This window comes from Paramisgurnus dabryanus, chromosome 12, assembly GCF_030506205.2.
Source record: "Paramisgurnus dabryanus chromosome 12, PD_genome_1.1, whole genome shotgun sequence".
Classification (NCBI taxonomy): Eukaryota; Metazoa; Chordata; class Actinopteri; order Cypriniformes; family Cobitidae; genus Paramisgurnus; species Paramisgurnus dabryanus.
Window position 1 is genome coordinate 22901747 of NC_133348.1, and position 21845 is coordinate 22923591.

Consider the following 21845-nt stretch of genomic DNA (forward strand, 5'->3'; position numbering starts at 1 on the left):
CAGCCCAACACGCCTACAAGCAAACGGTAGACGTTTTACAGCAGTGGGAGGAGCAACGGGAGCCAGTGCGTCCTCGAACGCTCAATGGGAGGAGCCAATTGATGGTGCTGAGCTGCAATAAGAAAACGCTCTGAGCCGAGGTAAGAGAGCGATTTCATTAATTTATTGTGCGCTATCTTTTGCTCAGATTGTTTATTTTCATATGAAAGGATATTTTAATCTCAATTTAACCATTAATGTGCTGTATATATATATATATATATATAGCCTGAGTTGCAATACGTAATAACCTTGCCACTCCCTGCAGTGTTGCGATGCCCTGGTCGGATCATCAGTATAATGATTAAAATATGTTTGTTGACAACCAATTTTACTAATTGAAATTGAAAGCGAGTATAAACAGTCACATTTCTGTCCAAATCGAGAGGTCTTCTCAGCTAAAGCGCAGGTGCATGTGTTTCAAAAGGGAGTCGTGTCAATAGGATTTAAATGTACGTGTTACTGTCTCATTATAGTAACAGTTGATGAAAATGTTACAACTCCAACAGCCTGCGATCACTGATGTGCTCTTGGCCAAAATGTGGAGGTGTGTCCTCATCTAACGTCAAAAACGGTACTGGCACGATGCTCTCCTGATGAGAGTTACTGTACTGTAGATAAATGGGCTCTCCCCTTCCAAAAGAGACTGATATCATCAACATTCTGTTTATGACAACACTTTAGCCTGTGATGTTTTTTGGTTTGTAAAGTTTTGCCAAACTTTGCTTATTGTGTTTAAACAGGAAAGCTGTGTAGTGTACATTCAGGAACAGTCCAGGGAACAAAGACTTTCCAAAATACCTTAGCCAGAGGATTTTTATTTCTACGGTCAAAAAAGCCATTAAACACATTTGAGATCTGCCATAATTAAGGCCCAGTGGCTCTGCAATAGTTTTTATAATCCTTTATATTCTGTATTATATTATTTATAGCCTTTATTTGATATGGATCATTTTCTTTGTTCAGACTCAGTCCAATGCATTATAAAATTGATGTTGAAGGTTATTGAAATAAATAATTGGTCTTCAAGCTTTTTATATACTGTTGCCTTGAGGTCAAAATATTACTTGTAATATTGTATAAAACTTCTTGATTGTCCTTCATATTTATATGAAAACTAGGTTTTAATACGTATTCTCTTTATAACTGTTAAAATGTAATTTATTGATATTTATTCGTAACAATGGAAAGGGTAAGAAATGTAGTAGTTGTTTTACTGTAAGACCCATTACCACATGCTAAGATGCTATGGGCTACGTTGGCTATTCACAGGGGGAGTCATATAATGGGAAGAAAGGTCTTTCCATTTATTGATTTTTTCCGTAGTTTCTCTGCAATCGTCATTCTATTGTTCTAATGACTATATAAACCTTAAGTATTGTTTCTTTACACTACACTTATTTTTGCATAGTAAAAAGGGAGCTGTCAGATTCAATGCAAGGCCAGATCTGAATATTTTCCATCAGCAGAATTTTTTTGTGAATCCTTAAAAATATTGTTTTGCATGGTTTATTTTTTAGATACTTTTTTGTATTATTGACTCACTTCTCATTAATATTTTATAAATAGCAAACAACAATGAAGAAGATGGCCACTGAGATCACATTTTGAATTTTGCAGTGTCAGTGTCATTTTTAAAAGCTTGAACACAACGTTCTTCGGTAATAACTGATGTGAGGCATCTGGCAGTCCAATCAGAGTCTTTATATAGCTATATATCTAGTTTCTTTTGAAGGTTAGCATTATCAATTGAAACACCATCCTTCAAACATGCACTCTTCTATATAGAAAAATTTCATGTTTTTTGGATATGGAGTGGACAATATTTCCCCTGACTTCCAATCTTTCTATCATCTGACTGTTGATTAATTCTAAATGGTAATGTTTTAGCATGCTTAAATGCGATTTCATTTTACAATCTTTCTTACTTTAAAGCTCTTAATAACTCTGGAAGTATCTGTTTTTCTCTGCCTCTATGTGAAATTGGGTATGCAGGACACCGGTCTTTGCTTATGAATACATTGCAAGCCAGCAAATTATCAGGGCCTTTGGGAACATCTGTCTTTTTTCATGAATCAGTTACACCTCAGAAATAAGAGAGTTGCAGCAGACTGATATTTTATATAATTAACCCATTAATGCCCAGAATGTTCCAGACATGCACAAACATTCATATGAACATTCTGGCCAGTTCTTTAGCATAAAAGTGATTATTTTTGTGCAGATTAAGAATATGTTTATTCCACCAGCTACTAAAGTCATTTTTTGAATAAGTTCCAAGATATGACAACATGAATTTAACACCGGCATGATACATTGTCCAGCAAGTTGGTAAATGCGGTCTCTATATATTTTTGTCTATTTATATGTAAGATGTTTTGAAAATATATACACTGGTTTTAGGTACTGTATAGGGGTGTCACGATTCTCTAAATCCTCGATTCGATTACATTTTCGATTCTAAGGTCACGATTCGATCCGATTCTCGATTTTTACATATATATTTTTTTGAAGACAAAAATGATATGCCATTATTTAATATTATTATTATAGTTTAACATTAACATGCACATTGCACAACTCGCATGAGAGTTTGTGTGCTTCACTTAACGCGAGAGCTTATAGAGAGAATTCCTTCTTGCACGCACATGGACTTAATGCACATGGACTTAATGCGCGTGTCTTGGACTCATAGCATCTGAAATATATCCAGCATCATAAGCAGCTGCGCTTCTCTCTGTCTCACGTGCACGTGCACGCGCTCTCGCATCTGTCCGAAGTCTAAACATAAACTAAAGTAGTAATCCTTATGTATTTGTTCAGTTTAATACGTTTCATGCGAGCTGAGACAAACTATCTCTTTTGTTTAAAATATAACCCGCTGCATCTTTGCGCCTCCCTCACTCTCGTGCACGTGCAGAGAGCTGCGCTCTGTCCAAAGTCAGATCACAAGGTACTAATCCTGTTTATGATATGCATTTCAATGAGTTGTAGCATCCCTCGTGTTTAAAATATGATCGCGTTCCACTGGACAGATGTTTTTAAAGGCATCTCTGAGAGTTTTTTTCCCTCGCTTGGCAAGCCGACCGGACGTGACATGGGGGCGTGGCAGCATCGACGATCCCATTTTTTAATTCGAAGTTTGAAGCTGTGACTTAATTTCGATCGATTTCGATTTAAAATCGAAATCGTGACACCCTTAGTACTGTATGTGCAGTATTAATCGGAAAAGAGATGTTAGCTCAATAAATCATGTTTTAAAAAAATTAATTAAACTATTATGTGCATGCATGCATGTGCATTTGTTTACAGTAACAATAAACACATAGTAATAATTTTTCTCATTGTGTTTGTGTGATGTGTTTTTTTACGCATGAAAATGTATAAGATGGACAACTGAAGGAAACAGTAAATGTAGAGGAGAACAATGACACCGATCACAGAGTGCTGTTGCAAACTTTCCTGCTACTTCACAATGGTCCCTTTGCCGATATTCAGTGTCACTCCATAAAGGGACACGCACACATCAAGAGACACACAGACGCTCATCAGCTCCATAAAATGAAGAGACCCAAGCAGCAGTCACAATCTCTCAGTTTTCTCAGCTTCTTCAGCCGCAAGCCTAAATCTGACCCCAAGACCGAGAAGCCGTCTGGTACTTTAAACAAGGAGGAGGTGGCTATCACCCTGACACCCAATGAGCATGTGGAAAAAGTAAGATGATGTGGACATTTGTGACCCTGTCTGTCAAATCCAGTCTCATAATCTAATCAATCATTGATTTCAGTTTTACCTCAGTCAGTCAATATTAAAGATATCAAGGTTATATTTTCACAGAATGTTCTTTACATTATATAGGATGTAGATTTTATGTAGTAAATCACAAAAATGACTTTATAGCTGGGTTTTCACAGACAGGATGACATTTATTCCCTCACATATGAAAATTGTATGTGGGTTTCAGTTCATTCTCTGTGATCTTCCCAAACAAACTTTAGTGATGTATATTTGGCTGTAATCTGTGTAATAATTAATTTTACCAGGTGGCCACTCAATTCCCTCCCCCCCCTGTATTTCAATTAATTAGTTTTAGCGAGTGTCTCCATTCTCCTGTTGCCAAGAAACAGAGTGCTTAGGTCATCCCGTTTTCTCCTTTACCTCATCTCATGTCAGACTCGGCCATGCACACATTAAAAATATGTATGTATCCTTTCAGGACCGGGCTTGCAGTGAGGGGGCCGACAGTGGAGAGGCCAGAAGGGATGGAGGAGATCACAGAAAATCTGAAGGAGGTGGAATGGGAGATGTTGGGCAGGGTGCTGAGTGTGGGAGCAGTGGCTCAGTGGGGGTTCTGTCCTTATCCTCCTCCAGTCAGGAGCAGCTACTGGAGCACCTGGTCGAGTGCCCTCTCTGCCTCCTCAGTCAACCACATGGCCACTTTCCTCGTCTGTCCTCTTGCCAGCACCGTGCTTGCAATGACTGCTTGCGGCAGTACCTTCGCATCGAGATCTTAGAAAGCCGCGTGAGCATCGCCTGCCCGCAGTGCCCTGAAGCCCTGGCACTGCCTGATGTCCATGCCATCCTGGATGACAGAGCGCTGCTGGACCGTTTTGAAGAATTCCAGCTGCGCCGATTTCTGGCTGCTGACCCGGATACGCGCTGGTGCCCAGCACCAGACTGCAGGTGGGCGCATTAATGTGACTAATAAGTGTACCCGGATATCCTTCTTTAGATTAATGGCATCATCCACATTTGATTGACTATTGTTGCCAGTCACAAGGTTACTGCTTATAGGAGTATTTAACCCAAATATGCAGATTCTCTCATAATTTACTCTCATCCTTATGCCATCACAATAGTTTATGACTTTTCTACCCTCAGTTTCTTCAGTTAAACATCTATTTCTATGGATACTCGATGTATTGATCGCTCAATAAGTAAAAAAATCATGTTTTCCTCACAGATGTATAATAAGACATATTGTCAGCTGTTTATTTTGTCCCCACTAGCTTAGCCGGTGTCTGCTATCTATTGCTACTGTAGCTTGACCACAATGGTCTACCACGAGACTTAAAGATTTACAGCCTGTAGGGCAAATACATGTTAAGCCGCTAATCATGGTCTTCAGGATTATTAAAGTGCAGCATCTGGAAGGAGTTTAAATCATGAGAATCCAGCTGGTTTTATCTGGATTTTCTAGCAGGGCATATGGTGTGACCCATTCAATGAGCGTGACGTGTTAAAAACAGCATTAAAATGACAGAGGTGGTGGGAGTTCAGTGAGTCAGGCTCCTTTGTGGTGCATTATGTATAGCTCTGGAGGCAAGCGTCAAATTTCGTCATGGTAACCGGATCATGGTTGAGACGGGAACCCGTGGCTGATTGGCGGGATGTTAGCTGTGTCTTGTCAACAAGGCTGTATTAGGTATCACCTGCAGTGACGCCACATGAGGCCACAGAGCATCATCTCTCTTTACTACTGTGACCGAGGAGCAACACTGGATTCAATGTTGATAGTTGTAACTGCTAGACGGTGGCATATGTTTACATATTAAATATGTGTTTAAAATATTGATAAGCACAAGCAGCACAATTGCTCTCATTCGAAATGATCATATGTATTCATGAGTCATTTATTTGAACAATACAAATATTAAAGCAACACTATGTAGTTTTTTTAACATTAAATAATGTCTCTAAAATTATTTCAGTGATAGAACAACTTTTAACTGGACAAATTGTACTGTTGCTGCAACCTGAGCAACCTCCTAGCTGCTACAAGCACACTCTGAAAGTGGCGGTGGAGGGTAGGAAACACAGCCCCGCCCCTCTCCCTGCCTGCAGAAGAGTGTCTGATACCAGGCACTGTTGCGCTTTTCAACCACATGGGGGAGCTGTAAGTAATGTTTACATGGAAACTACATAGTGTTGCTTTAAAGTACCTGTAAAGTCAATTTTGAAAATAGTTTCTAAACACATTATAAATTTTAGAAATGTATTGCTGAAACAAGCCACAAAGACTGTGAACTATGTACTGAATTGCATCTTTAAACAGTTTTTCACCATTTTTGAGTTCAGGATTTTAGACGGGCCTAATGCGGCTTTCACATAGGATGCGGTGTGCGCTGCGCTGTGCTATGAAACCCATTGATTTCAATGGCTTGCGCCGCATATAACGGTGGCTCGATGGCGCACTTGATGACACCATGCATGATCCCGCCCCTAACACAATCGATAGCAAGCATTTAGGTTGTAGCGGTATTTGGCAGCTTTTAACTCTATCCCTGCCAGCATTTAAAAAAAAAAGTTGCCAGCCAGCGCCAGCATTTTTCATGATTTTCAAAAATGTTTAATGCCTTCCAGAAAATTTTCTTCTTTAAATATATAAACAAACAATATATCAGATGAAAGAACAGACCCTCTGCTTTCAAAAAAAAAAAAAACGTTTCATCCTACCTTCATTAGTTCTCTTGTAATCACCTCTCAAACATGGGTAGGTTTCTTCAAAAACACCCAATTTTGAGCAAAAAGCTGAAATAATTCAATTTTTGCGAAGGACTTTTAATAGAGATCAGATGCAGAGCGATCTTTAAAACATACACGGAGTTCTTTCTCTTTCACGTGAAGCGCTACTTCCGGGTTGTATAAGTTGCGGAAGTGCGGCACCTGGTGGATAATAGCAGTATTGCGGAAAGACAGAAAATCTCGTCATTGGCGGGGAAGCGTTTTCTCTTAATTGACGAGATATCTCGTCAATGGCGGCGAAAGAGTTAAGCGGGTGGGTGTGGTTTCAGTGTTGACAGTAGAGACGCCCCCCATCACTCAGATTTGGTTGGATGTTTAATAACACATTTTTCTGTGGTGTGACAAACTCAGAACACATTTAATATCTGTATTTACAGCAGTGGCAGCTCGTGACTTCTTTTCCGAATGCCAAACTGGTCAAAACATTGTCATGTTTTTGGATCGTCATGTCAAAATATTTGCTCTGTGCGTTATGTGAGCCTATGTGCATTGTGCGTCATGTCAAAATACATGCCTGCTACCGACGCTTCGTAAGGATTTATGATAAAAGAGACGCTCCCGTTTGCTAGATACTCGCTTAATCTCATGTGTAATCAAAATTTAGGTTTAAGTAAGTGTCTTGTGAGACATGAGCGTCTCTTTTATCATTAACTCTTTCGATGCATATGCAGCAGACACTTTGACATGACCCACAATTCACATAGGTTCCCATTATGCATCAAACACATATTTTGACATCACAAGTCACATGCATGACATATTTTGTTTGACTCCTCAGAAGAGGTGTCACAGGCACTTTATGTAAAGGGAAAAAATATGCAACAATGCATCTTTCATGAAGTAGAATCCCTAAAAAAACAGTCCCTGATCTACTGTGAAAATCAGATTGTTTCACAAATGTTTATGTTGCTAAGGGTGGTTGCTAAAGGTGCTGCACAGTGATACACAGAATTGATGGGTGCATCGGTCAAAGCTGTATTCTGTTGTAAATAAAACACAGTTATTGACCAATCAGAATCAAGAACTGTAACTAACTGTTTTATAATGTGCATTATTAAACTGGGAACTGTTATTGTGTTGTCTAAGTCGGTATTAAGGAGTTAATTGTGTATAACTAACTGGTTTTAACTGGTACTAAGAATTGCACACTTGGCCATACCCAAAAATGTTGCTGATTCGTGCAGTTTCATGTTTAGTTGCAGTTATGAGCTTCCTTATTTAGAATAATTCTGAATTTCTTATTTTATGATAACCTCATAAATGCACTTAAATTAAATTATTACCGAATGAGATGCACATTCTTATTTTTGTGTATAATAATAAAAGCTCTCTTTTTAATATCTTGCTTATTTATTACTGTAGCTATGCAGTGATTGCCTACGGCTGTGCCGAATGCCCCAAGCTAAGTTGCGGTCGGGAAGGTTGCGATACAGAGTTTTGCTACCACTGCCGACAACTGTGGCATCCAGACCAGACTTGCGACCAAGCTAGACGTCAGCGTGCCCGCCACACATTAGGGGCCAATGATGTTTCCACGCTTTACGTATTCAATGAGGAACCTGGAGGTATGGTACAAATATTTGTACAAATAATACACATTTTCTCTTTGGTATACCTAAATTTCTTCTGTTTCTCTTTTTAAGATGCAGAGGAGATCAAACCCTGTCCCCGCTGTGGTGCCTATATCATGAAGACCAATGATGGCAGCTGCAATAGAATGAATTGTACAGTCTGTGCCTGTCAGTTCTGTTGGCTGTGTATGCAGGAGATCACGGACGTGCACTACCTCAGGTACGCATGCATACGTGTACCCACACGCAGTCATTAAGTTACAGTAAGAGTAGTCTTACATCACCAGACCTTTGACTAATGGCTTAAAGTCTGGCCAACATTGCAGCTTCTTCTGGCCAAGAACTGCCCACTTAGACAGAAAGAAACCCTCTGTACCAACCACAGTTAATTTAGGAACAAATGCAAAGTGGAATGTTATGTTTGGTTATGGATATCTTGTTTATTTGCTTCAAACAAACTCTCTATTTAGCTTTTGATTCCATTAACTTGGCAAACAAATATAGTGAGGACACTTTTAAAAAGATGCAGGGCTTTTCCAACCCAGTGTTGGCTTAAAAATGATTGTAATTTAACCTATGCTGGGTTGTTTTAACTCAAAATGCTGGGTTCTTTTAACCCATTGTTGGGTCAAGTCTAAACATTTAAAGTCAAGTTGGGTTTTTGACCCATACTGGGTTGAAAATATCCCTCCATTAGTTGAAAAGCAAGTGTTCACTGTGTCAGTGTTTGTATGCTAGTTGTTTCCAGAAACACTAATAAAAATGTACCATATTTGGAAACTTTCAGTCCAAGTTTAACTGGAGCAATTATTCAGTATAAGAATGTAAAATAGACAGAGTTTCAGTGAACTACCACTGAACTAAAGCTGATTTAAAATAGATTTTTCCATTCCTGTGCAGCAGTCAACACAGACTTTAATCAATGAATTTGTACAAATCTCTGCTCATATTTCCATGCAATCCAACCTCCTCCATCATTTGCCATAAGCAGATATTATTAATTTAATAAACACCCTGTTTTCCAGATAACGTCAAGACACAGTATTAAGATGATTTGATAAGAAGAAATCATTTTTAAGGAGGAATAATTTCTACATTCTTTCCAATTGGTCATTGTCCCTCTGTGGTGTGTATGTGTGTGTGTGTGTGTGTGTGTGTGTGTGTGTGTGTGTGTGTGTGTGTTTGTGTGTGTTCATGACTCCTGTCTTATTTAATTTCTTGTTAATTTTCTCTTTATGTTCTTACAGTATCTGAATGTTTACATTTACGCATTTACCTCAGGCACATTTATATTCACCTCAATGTCAGAGGTGGGCAATTAATTTTGCCGCATAAGAAACTAGGACTGCTGTGAAGGGCCGCACCTGTAGCTAGAATACAGCAAAATTTGTAACATTTTTAGCTTTTTTAAAAAGCAGTACATTATATGGTTTGATTGGCTGCTGCTACTAGGAACACGTGTTACCAAATCTAATCCTTTTAAATATTAACTATGATTTACTATAGTAACCATATTGTTTTTGTTAAACCATTATTACTACAAATTTACCATAATCTCACTAAGTGTTATGTTTAAATGACTTTAAATCTAGTTCCCTGTTATGTGGTCCATTGCTGGCTGTGTCATATATCAGAACAGTGACACTGGCTATTGTAATTTACCCTGGCAGTGGATGAGAATAGTCGAGGATGAGATCATGGTAGAGGCACAGCTGTATGGTGATGTTTCTGGGTGTCAGATAAATTGAAAACAGATGTAGAATTGAATCTAACTGTGAATCTTACTGCTATAAGAGCTTTGATACCAATTTGTCTTTATTAGTTCATATATTCTCTTTATTATCTTGTCTTTTTATCACTTGTAGTCCCTCAGGCTGCACTTTCTGGGGAAAGAAGCCATGGTCGCAGACCCGCAAGGTTTTGTGGCAGGTTGGGATGCTGCTTGGGGCTCCAGTTGTGATCTCACTAATAGCAGGAATTGCATTACCTGTCATCATAGTGGGCATCCCAATATATATGGGCCGCAAGGTAAAGATCTAAACTGTCGTTTTAGTATTTAAAGCCAACTGCATGACAAGACCTCCATTATTTAAGTCTGGGGTTAGTATGCAAATCTTAATGTTGCTCTAGTGTGCACATGAGACACATGTAGAAAATAGTCACCAGTGCTGTTTGATCCCATACTTTGTAGGACATTGGCTCTGATTCCAGATTTGCATGTGTGATTGGGGACTGTTTTTAATATTGAACTTTAAAATGAGTTTAATTGTGTAAATTATGAAAGCAATTCATAATTAAGTAACACATTAAAGGTGCAATGTGGGACTTACAAGGGGGTCGCACACCAGGCGCACAGCTCAGCACCACGCCATAAAAAAAAAAAATCAAACACATTGTTTTCTATGAGTATATGCACACCGGCGCCGACAGGTGGCGCCCAGCTATGATTCAAATTGATTATAATGCTCAAATCCCTGTCAGGCAACAGAGCGCCACTCACATAGTTTAACATTAAATAACATCATATTTGTCCCAAATCATTAACAATTAACATTGGCTGCTAACGTATATTTAGCATTTTGAAGTAGACGCTATCTGACTAAGCTTGCGCTATTTAATGTGCACTTCCGGTGTACGATACCTCCCCGTTGTCCTAGACTGCGCGGCGTTGAGCTGCGCATTCGGTGTGCGACCCCCTTCAGAAGGATCTCTTGACAGAGATGCAATTTAATACAATACAATATAATACACACCTATATTATCAATGGTGTAAAAAAAACTTACATAATAAACTGTACTGTTTTTATTAATTAGAAAGAGCCGTTTTTATCTACATACACCGTGGGTCTCCTTACATGGAAGTCGCTGTCATGTTTCTACAGTAGCCCTAAATGGACAAACTGTTCTACATAGCGCGTTTTGTCCCTACGTTGTCTCAGGCGAAGACATGTTTGTCCTGTGGCAGCTACCGTAGCTTCTCTTTGCATTTCTAAATTGAAGTTGATTGCAATTCGGAATCTCGCCACTAGAAGCCGAAAAAAAAAAACACTGGACCTTTAAGTGCAAAATTGTAAAAGTTGAGTTTCAATTAAATGTTGCATGCACCACTTGCAAAACTGAATTGTTTAATGACATATCAAAAATTAAGCTCATGTAAGTGCCTTTAAAGTGGTTTTAAGTGCCTTGGAAGTGCATGCTGTGAGTGCCATGGACATTAAAGGTCACAAACAAGAAAATCTAAGGGCAACTATATTGTTGCTGGGTAAAATTATTAAGCAGCGACTTTCATACTTTGGTCATATCATGTGAGCTAATTCCTTGGAAACAACCTTAATGCTTGGCATAGTCAGTGGAAGAGGAAAAAGAGGGTGCCAAAGAACATACAGGACGATACAAACATGCCTATGAAAGAATGGAAACAGTCTTTAAAAAGGGAAAACATGGAAGTGTTTGGTTGCTTCTAAATTCATCCCTGTTTGGATCCTAAGGAATTAATGGGGCTAGGCTAAATGCTAACACATTCACGACGCGCTGTACACGCATTGAGAAAAGATAGTTATGTAATAATTCGTCTAAGTTTTCAAAATATTGAAAAACTGTTATTCCTTTAAGTGTAGGAGTTTTTGTTAGAATTGTTACTAACAGTCAGATTTATGTATTACTTTCAGTCTTGATGTGCTTTATCTGTCCTCTCTGAGGTTCAGTGGATCTGGTAAACATTTAATAGCTCTGTTTTTTTTTAAAGACAAGGTTACGTCCCTGGGTGCCTTCTGTTCATAATAAATAAAATAACTGCTGCCCAATGCATATATGTTAATTAATGTAAATGAACCAGACCTGCCTCCTCCAAACAAACAGGTTACTCAAATCTTTCTTACAGTAAGTTTATGTCTTTCACTGTGGCAAAAGTTTGCAGAGGTCATTATGCTTGAGGACTCCAAAAGCTACCAAGATGAATAGTTGAATAATTAAATCACACTGACCATAAAACGATGTTCTGATAAACCAAAAAGACTTTAGACAGGAGACGACTCTGAGCCGAAACCGCCCAAAGTCAGCAGCTCTGGTGCTGATCCGGTGCACATCCGGCCTGGAGTCGTCTGCTGTCTGACAGCTTTAGTCACTATTCCCTTTCAATGAAAAAAAAATAGCAATTTAAACATTCTTTAAATGTCGTCTTCTCCCTCAGGTACACGGTCGCTGTAAGAAAAACAATATCTCAGGAAGTAAGCATTACTTGACAGTGGCTAGTGGGGTCATGATGTCTGTATTTGTGTCTCCAGTCATAGCAGCCATTACTGTAGGTAAGAAACTATTTGCTACTGCTTAATGAAAATGACATGATATTTAATTTAGAGGACGTTTGAATCAGAGGAATCTGCATCAGTCACTTTAAAGTTTCATAATTCATTGTTAATACATTCTTCTGTATGGGCCGTTGTGTTCTGTGTGAGTGCGTGTGTGCGCAGTACATGTGTGTTATTCATTTTAAGGCTACGTTTACACGTACATGGTTATTTAGAAAAACTGAAATATTTACCTTCGTTTGCACCCCTTTTTACACGTAAACGTAGATTTCGCCTCTGAAACCGATTCTTTCTAAAAACTCCGGCCAAAGTGTATATTTATATACACTTTGTGTATATAAATATACGCCAGAGCTCGCACCTACGTCAAAAGTGTGACCTATGTATACATGTGACTGCTACTCTGAACGCTTCCATGATCACATTTATGTTCGTGCACACTCGTTTCATGTGTTTGTATTTGCATATACAGCTGCTCCATTATGTCGAGTAGCAGAGACTAGTGCTCGGAGGTCAGCAATTTTATGGGTATTCGACTTCATGCGGCGCTGCAAGAACCAACATAATGTCAACGTACCGCGAGAGCGAGTTGAGAAATTACACGTAGAGAATCGCTCTCGCGGTACTTTGATGTCATCTGACACCTACTGGAACAACTCCTCCCTCCAACACGAAGAACCAGTCCGCGTCACCACTAGCGCGGCCGGTGATTGGCTTACGTGGGCTCTTGACGGCAGATATGCACTGGTACTTGTAAATGAACACCTTTCTAAAAGCTGACATGCGTGCACAATATTATTTTTGAAACCGGAGAGGTTGAAATGTCCGTTTATGAAAATAGCCGCCCACGTGTAAACGTAGCCTAAGTCTTGTGTTTATGTTTATGTTTACGAGCTTATGTTTTTGTCTTATTAAATAAAGCTACTTTAAACAAGGCTGCCTCTCACAGCACAGGCTTAACATCTATAATGCACACATTTTGCCTCCCCATTTGCACGCATCTGTTTCATTCATGAACACTTACACGCAACCTCCCCAATCATCTCTGATGACTCATCTATCTTCTGCTGCTGTGATGCTCCTGTGAGACCTCGAGTAGGGAGGGGAAGATTACAGCAACTGGTTTTTGCTAAAATGTCAGAACGATCACCATGGAATAGCGTGAAGCCCGGTGTTCCTGCCCTGTGTTTGCCCCTGAACCGAATCTTATGTTCCCTCTCTTCTCTTTTCTTCTCGTCTCTGAATAGCATTTTCTGTTGTATGGTTCTGACCTCTCCGCAGCAGAGCCACAGTGGGGCCCTGTCCCCTGTAATGCCTCTAACAACAATGCCACTTTGTTCTGTTCTGTAACTGGGAGAATTATGCTCCTTTGTCTCTATTATCATGTTGTTCTTGTGTTTGCTGCTTGCATTATGCCTCTGTGTATTTACACCGTCATGCATTACTGCTATATCATTACTGTCATTATTACATGTTGTCTGTTCTTTCATGTTCTCTTGTGTTTCCTTCTCATTTAGTTGATAGTCATTATAATTAGTCTCTTAAAGGTGCAGTGTGTAAATTTTGGAAGGAATTGTTGACAGAAATGCAACATAATATACTTAACTATGTTTTCCGTGGGTATAAAGAGCCATTTCTATCTACATACACTGCATGTCCGCTTACATGGAAGTCGCCATTTTGCACCGCCATGTTTCAAAAATAGCACCTATATGGACATTTACAAACAAATTTTGTCATCAAAATAACCGTGGGTACTTTATACAGTACATGAGAATGTACTATGTAGCCCAGGAGACGCAAATCGCATGTGTCGAACGTCTGTATACAGGTACGAGTCAAATAAACTATGCTTTGCAAGGCGTTTAACCGTCTGCAAACATTCACGTGCACGTAAAAAACAGACTATACTCTGGGCTTGAGCCATTGGTTGCAAATTTAGGATATCTCCGCTATATGGCGCTAAAATCTACACACAGCACCTTTAATTTGTTTTATTTAGCTTTACCTGTGTCTAGTTTAGTTTCATCTGTTTAGTTCCATCTGTGTATTTACCAAAGATGCTGGATATAACAACATTGAGCACTCATATTACTATGAGTAGGGGACAATGCTCAACACTCAATATGGCCGCTCTGGTGACAGAAGTCCCGCCTTTCAGTTAAAAGAGCCAATCATCAATCGATAAAGACTGACGATTCTCGGGGAGGGGCTCTATAGACAGTTTCAGCAGTAACAACATAAACGAGTGGCTTTCGTGGTCAACACGTAACTTCCGGTAAACTCCGCTAAGAATAAATAGCAACAAAGTCCTTTTAAAGTAGTTTAATTAAGTAACAAGCTAAATAAACAATGTGTAGATTACCTAGGAAACCAAAACATTTGGTATTTGTTCAAGTTTAGCAACTAGTTCAGTTTAGCAAACATCAGACCAAAAAAAAAACTGAAAACAAAAACTGAAACCGGAAGTAAAGTTCCGACCAGACGCGTAATCGCACGTGCCTCACATGAAACTGTCTATACTCAGTCACATGAGGCACTTGCCGACCAGTGCGCATGCACTTGGAATAAAGGTGTTTTTAAGCGCAATTTGAGCTTAAGAAATTTATAGTATAGTACTGATTATGTCAGGTTTAATTGTTGTTTAGAAACTTAGCCGCCTGGTGCGTCTTCCCTAAAAGGACTTTGTTTTACTCCCTTTTTGATTTAGTTATTTTTTGTTTGTTTTAATTGGTAATTGTATTGACCAACATTTTACTTTCTTATTACTTTTGCAGTTTCCTGAGTTAAAAATTAAAATGTCTGTTTGTGCTTGCTTGTGCAAAATGTTAACGCTCTCTTTTTAAGAACGAATACTACATATAGGTACACTGTGTTGAAAAATATTGTATAGGGAACTCTCATAGCAGAATATACTGTATGTGCATATCAACAGTAACACAGCAAAATCACCAGTACATCTGAATGAGTTGTTTCTTTCTACATACACCACGCTTTCCCATACATGGAAGTCGCCATTTTTCTACAGTAGCCCTAAACGGAAGTTTACTAAACGTCACTAATTTCGTTATTAAATTAGTATGCACGCTGTGTATGTGCACCAGACTTGGTGATACTCATATATTCACCAGCAGTGTACATTTAACACCGTTGTTTCAGTGGCTGTGTCCAATAATATATGTGCCCCCACAACATTGATTCACTAATGTAGTTCATTTGAATGAGTGAATGAAATTTGGAGAATTTGAATTCGCTAAAAGTGCCGCAGTGTGGGTGTCATCTTCTGCCGAGATGAGAGAAATTATTCGGTCGAGTAGTGAGGAGTATCTAGTGATTGTAGTTCACTCAAAATGGACTGCATTGTGGGGTTGATAGAGTGCACTTAATAATGTACACTATGATTTCGGACACCACTAAAAATGACTATTTGAGGGTATTGGGGCTATTTCGGACACAGCCAGTGTTTCTCAACCAGTGGACTGGGGCCCACTATGGGGGCCTTAACAAACTTCCAAAGGGACTGCAAGATAACTTGAAATGATTAAAAATTAGATAAAACAAGCATTAAAATAAACTAAAACAAGATATTTCTAATTGTTTTTCTAACAAATAAACATTTGCCTAGTTATACCAAGCTCTAGAATATTTTATTTGGTAGAGATTAGGAGTGGGTGGTTTTAAATGTAGTGGACAATAAGGGGCATTGGAGTAAAAAAAGGCTGAGAACACTTGGTATAACTGGAAGAGGGCAAATTTGCAACAGGGCTGTACTTATCTACAGTATTTTGAAAAACATATTGTAATTTTTCTCAAACTGCATCAAAACACATTGAAATGCAAATTTTCTACATACATGCTTGTAATCATACATGTGTAACTAAAGATATAAACATTTACATATATTCACAATAACGTTTCTATGAGGGATAGTGTTTCACTTGTTGAGTTTTGTTTAATAACTTTTTACTATACAAAGAATGCAAGACTTTTGTTATACAAAAGTATTTTGTTATATTTATTAATAAACTATAATTCAATAAAAAAATATATATTGCATGCATTATCTTTCATACTCCTACTTAATGAATTTTCTTTATTTCAAGGGGTTGGAGTGCCTCTTATGTTGACGTATGTCTATGGGGTAGTGCCCATGTCTTTGTGTCGGAATGGCTGGTGCAGACCACACAATGAACCTCCTGATGTTCGGAATATACAGCTGGAAGATCTTGCCAATTGTAAGTCCACCTTAAAATATGGTATTGTTTCATGAATCAGATTATATGACTAAACATTACCCACAATGTAAAAACTCAAGTTTGTTAATATAGATTTAGTTCTGCTTTATTATAACACTACTAACCTTTTTAGTTGCATAACCCTTACATTTACGTCTAAATTGACTTTTGATATTGTAGCCATAATGGTGCATGCAGAAGATTAGTATTGTAATATTAACCTCTCAGTTTTGGCCTGATCTGATGACATTTAAACTTCTCTTGAAGATCTTCTATTTTCTCATGTAGTCAGTGACCATTGGACCGGCCCGTCCAATCCGGCTCTAACTGATGGAAGCATACAGGAAGTGACTGTGAATGTGGAGGAAGTTTTGCCACTTCCCAGCACCAGTATGGTCCGGTCAGGAGCAAAGGACTCAAGTGAACCACCCAATGAAAGACATATTGACAGCACTGAGCAGGATGTCCAGTCAGATGAAGTGGATGTTGTTGAGGAGCATGCCTTCACTAGCACACAAACATTTCCTCTGAGGTGAGCAAATTTGGTAAATAAAACAATGTAATAAAACTGTATTAATAAATAATTATAATTATACATTCCTTTTATCAGCATGTATATACAATGGGATCAAACCTATGGCCTTCACATTGCTAACACAATGCTGAACTGAACTACAGGACCACTTTATCTGAATTACAATGAAATAATGTTGTGATTCTTTATGTTTCCAATATAGTTGTTCAAAGTAGTTTACATTGCAATTTACGTAATGGTATATATTTTATCTGGACTTATTATTGGATTTGCTCTGTGCAGTTATATTTTAGCCTATTTTAATAAGTAGTATTCACATTGAGTATGGTAGTCATGGCTGAGATTATTAGTGAGTCTACATATTTTGCAGTTAAATGTTGCAATATTTAACTTTGAATAACCAGCTAAAGTCATTTTATGTGTTGTACTGTTTTCTACATAAAATATCCTGAAAATTGATCACAGATTGATATATTTAATATTGACTGAGTAAGGTCATGTCATATATTGAAATTAAAGTGAGATCAATGATTGAAATGAAACTTGATTCAATTATTAAATTATGAGACTTTAGCCTGGATTTCACAGACCACCCTTACCATACTTTTTATTTATGTCCCTTTTGTTTACAGAGAAGGAACTAACATTGAGGTTCATGTCGAGATCGAGGCTCAGCCACGGGGAGGACGAAAGCCAAGTCTCAGCAGTGTACTGTCTACTAAAAGTCTGTCTTCAGAAGAACTCAGTCAGCCCTGTGAACCTCAATGTGCCTCGGGCCCAGATCCCATGCCAGCTCCTGAGATGGACAGCGTCTGAGAGACTCCTGGGAATTAACTACTTTCACCACACACCTCCCATTAGGTGCTTCCAGCCTCTGCCTGCTAATGCGGAGAGTCAGCGATGTGGAAGCCAACAGAGATGAGCAAAAGAGAGAGAGAAACAGTCAAAGGCAGCTGCCAAAATGCCATGAAGGATTAACAATGATAATATAACCTGAAATGACCAAGTGCATGTTTGTCAATGAGTTTGAGAAGTGCTAACTAATTTTTTACTCTAGAAAATATGGGCTAGTTGTATGCTGGTCTGTTTAATTTATTTGATTAGCTTTTCTTATACCTATACTCCTTTATTTATAGGCCAAATGGTTTACGTCCCCTAACTGATCTCTAGAATGGATTATTTAAAAACACTATTAATGGAATAATAGCATGGATTCTACTGCAAGGGTTGGTAGCCTGATGTGACATGCGACTACCAGCATGGGAAACTGCAGTGACTTTGACAAGTGTGCTGTAAGTTATTAATGATAATTGGGAACAGGGCTTGGGTAATGGGCTTTTACAAGTTGTTTTACCTAACAAGTTTTTGTATTTTCATGATAGAGGCGAAATCTGTCGGATTTGGGTCTGTTACAGTATGTCCTGAGTTTGATAATCATAGGTCAAATGTTGTGATCTATCAGAAGGCAGAGTATAAGGACTGCTTAAAAAGTTCACTGGGAATGTTGAACTATTCGAAATGATCTTGTTTTTCTCCTAAACCACAAACTGTTCACCTTTGGTCTTTATTTCTGCAAGAAAAGGCATTTGTTTTTCTTCCTGTTTATAAGTACTTGATGAATCAAGAGCTTTAAAAGCCCATTAACTAAATAAATCTCCTCATTGTATCTCATTTGCTGTAGAGGCTGTAGCCAAATATCTAAATGGACTGTTTCACAGACTAATAGATTCATCTGGCCAGAGCCCATAGTTGCATAATAAACCTAGACTTTATTTTCTTGTGTTTCACTTACAGTACAATAACAGGAAAGGAAAGGAAAACGAACAGCAAATTCTTGCTCAAACCCTTAGCCCTATTCAAAATGAACAGAATGGATAGCCCAGTGTTTAATGATGTAAAGATGTTTTTAAAAATAAACTTGAAATTGACAGATTGGGAATAATGAATGATACAGTCAACAATAAAAAGATTTGTATTAAACAATGGCTATTAAAAAGTGCTGCATTTTTTTATTTCATAATGTTATAACAATATTAAATCAGTGTTAAAATGTTTTGTTATACAGTAATTTATAAAAAATCTCATTTTTAACATTTTATTTGTAACAGTATAAAAGCGACAGAGGGCGCTAGAGCTCACACAAACATAGAGTGACGACTGACAGGGCTGCATCTTTAGATAAACATAAAGGATAAAGAGAGACATAGGGTCATCTTGGTTTTTATATTAGTTCAACTCCTGTAAAAATACTAAGTAGTTACTTAAAATAAGTCACTGCTGTTTAACTGCAAATATCCTAGTTAAACTATTACTGCATAGCCTACTGTACTAGGGAAAAAACAACATTGTTTGTGTATTTAATTCTACACTTTTATTATAATAATTGACTAGCAACGTAAACCTTTAAAATTAGGATTTTACTACAGTAAATAAATAACATAGTTTTACTGAGGTATCTATTGAAATACATAGTTTAGCACAGTAACAGGAACCAAAGTTTAACCAAGATATTAGTGTGCAAATGGTAATTAATTCACCAAAGAACCGTACTTTCACTATAAAAAATTATAATATTATATAGAGCACGTATGCCTATATAATAAAACGTGCATTTTTAGCATAGGCTACTTTAGGACAAACACTATAAAATGTAATAAAGACATAATTGTATAGTAAAGCGTCGGCGTCATGTTTATCTGTCTCATTTTTACCTCATGAAACGTCACGAGTCCCGAGACGAATGTAAACGCAGCGCCTCGTGGATCTGTCAGACTGGAAAGTAAAGGGTTAATGTTACTGTACAGGACTGTGTGAGGTCTCTGCTCGTGTCTACTCGGTCTGTTATACACTCACTGCATGCTTCTCTACTTTCATCATCATTCCTATAGCAGGTACCTGCTCACTCACCATCCGGCATGGATGCGTTAAAATCAGCGGGCAGAGCGATGATCAAGAGTCCGGGAGTCCCGCGGCACACATGGGGAACCTCAAAGCACGAAAGTGAGTATTAATGAATACTGCGACTGTACAGCAATGCGATACTGTCTATTAACATCTCTTTTAAAGAAACATGCCTTTAAACATTTCATTTTTTATTGGCGAGCAATGTTTGCATTATATTGCTTTTTTTTAAGGAGTTAAATATATTTTGTGTACTTAGTTGTGTAGCCTACTTTAACACATTTTAAAATGTGACAAAAACAATCTTCAGTGCATTTTGCATAATAGTGTTCGTGCACAAAATTACCTTATACAAATTATCCCTTTCCCTAAAAATGAAACTGTCATTGTAAAAAATAACTGTAGTAATATAATAGTAAAAGTATAGTAAGCGTGTTTGTTTGGCAGATTGGTTGTTTTGCATTACCCTAGTTTCACTACAAATATGATAATCTAGTTCCTGTAGTGAGATAATGGTACATTTGTGTTTACTGTACTATGTTTTACTTCAAATGCCATAGTAACATAAGGAAAAACATCCAGTGACGCTAAAGTTACTGTATTCCTAACTTTCACAATGACTCTACATCACACTTCTCTTATTTATCCTTAATCAATTGGTTAACTCTCCAGCCTTGTCATTCTGTATGGAGGGCCAATTGAGTGCTCTTGTATGGAAAAGAGGGCAGTGTATTATGAGACAGCCCATGTCACATCAGCAGTGACAGGCATTTGTGGCAGCCGGGAGCCTGAGGCCTGGCATGCTGTCATATTGACGTGTGAGATGTGAAGTTCAGAAGCCACTCTGGGGGAGAAAACATTACAGTTTCCCACTTGAACTGTGGGCCAAAATACAGCTGGTGTTCCTCCATGTTGCCTGTCACATCTAAGGGAGAGCATTTTTGACAGAGAACCGATAAAATTAGCTTGATGAATAATGCAAACAACAGATGTGTCTTGGGAATCTCAGGGTTAATTTTTAATGATTTGATGATTTGTAATGGATGTCTGTCGCTGTAGCGGTGCATTGTGTTTCAGCGACATGACCTAGGTTCAGACGGACATGGTTTAGTTGCTGGTTTATGAAATTGCTTGTTGGTCCACAGGAGAGGGTAAATAGTGTATTTAAGTGAAGAATTAAACAGTATTGGTGTAGATGTGAGATTAAGTGTGTGTTTGATTTGTTTTTAATTGACATATACAGTAGCTGTTGACATTTTACCCAGAAATAAAGGTCACACGTCCCCTTGGCAGTCCTTAAAAATGTCTATTATGTCCTGGTAAAAGAGAAACGTGTTGGCTGCTGTGCCATAGTTTTCTTGAAGTCTCAGGAATTTTGTGTTTACAGTCAGGACAAGAGCACAGATTTGGTTTAAACATTGGAAGATGTGCATGTACATTGTTTTCATATTGTGTAGAAATATTGAGGGGTTGTAAGGGCTAGTTTTGATGAATTGGTAGTTTACCTCAACCCCATCCCCCCAAAACTACTCCCCTGAGTCAGGAGGACCCATGTCCAGAGACAGACATATCACAATTGTGTAATTAAAATAGCCTTCTACAGACTATTTTAAAGGTCATGCTAGTTGCTCAGTGGTAGAGGCACATCGCAGTTTTAAACCAGTGGTTGATAAAATAACAGGTTTTGTGTTGAGCAAGAGCTAAAATGTCCAGTGTGTAGATTTTTAGTGGC

The 21845-nt window shown here is 38.2% G+C and overlaps 2 protein-coding genes across 5 annotated transcripts in view; both read left to right on the forward strand.

The window, feature by feature from the left end:
- Positions 1–72: 72 nt before the first annotated feature.
- Positions 73–19220, forward strand: LOC135738991 (E3 ubiquitin-protein ligase RNF19B). The gene is made up of 10 exons (XM_065257228.1): positions 73–140; positions 3428–3753; positions 4256–4722; positions 7927–8129; positions 8208–8355; positions 10001–10163; positions 12325–12439; positions 16546–16677; positions 16945–17209; positions 17845–19220. Exons 2-10 carry the CDS (start codon positions 3601–3603, stop codon positions 18026–18028), a joined length of 1830 nt encoding a protein of 609 aa, XP_065113300.1. The 5' UTR covers positions 73–140; positions 3428–3600; the 3' UTR covers positions 18029–19220.
- Positions 19221–19997: 777 nt separating this feature from the next.
- Positions 19998–21845, forward strand: part of LOC135738993 (low density lipoprotein receptor adapter protein 1) — a 38829-nt gene continuing 36981 nt past the window's right edge. For all 4 annotated transcript variants that reach the window (XM_065257233.2, XM_065257232.2, XM_065257231.2 and 1 more), the window contains exon 1: positions 19998–20212. In XM_065257233.2, coding sequence (XP_065113305.1) covers positions 20128–20212 — 85 coding nt within the window. In that variant the 5' untranslated portion in view covers positions 19998–20127. The remainder of the gene's footprint in view (positions 20213–21845) is intronic.

Excerpts from the sequence above, each read along its gene's own strand:
- LOC135738991 (XM_065257228.1), top strand. The coding sequence starts at position 3,601 with ATGAAGAGACCCAAGCAGCAGTCACAATCTCTCAGTTTTCTCAGCTTC. Across the intron at positions 4,723-7,926 it reads TGCCCAGCACCAGACTGCAG|CTATGCAGTGATTGCCTACG; the intron begins GTGGGCGCATTA and ends TTATTACTGTAG. Across the intron at positions 12,440-16,545 it reads CATAGCAGCCATTACTGTAG|GGGTTGGAGTGCCTCTTATG; the intron begins GTAAGAAACTAT and ends CTTTATTTCAAG.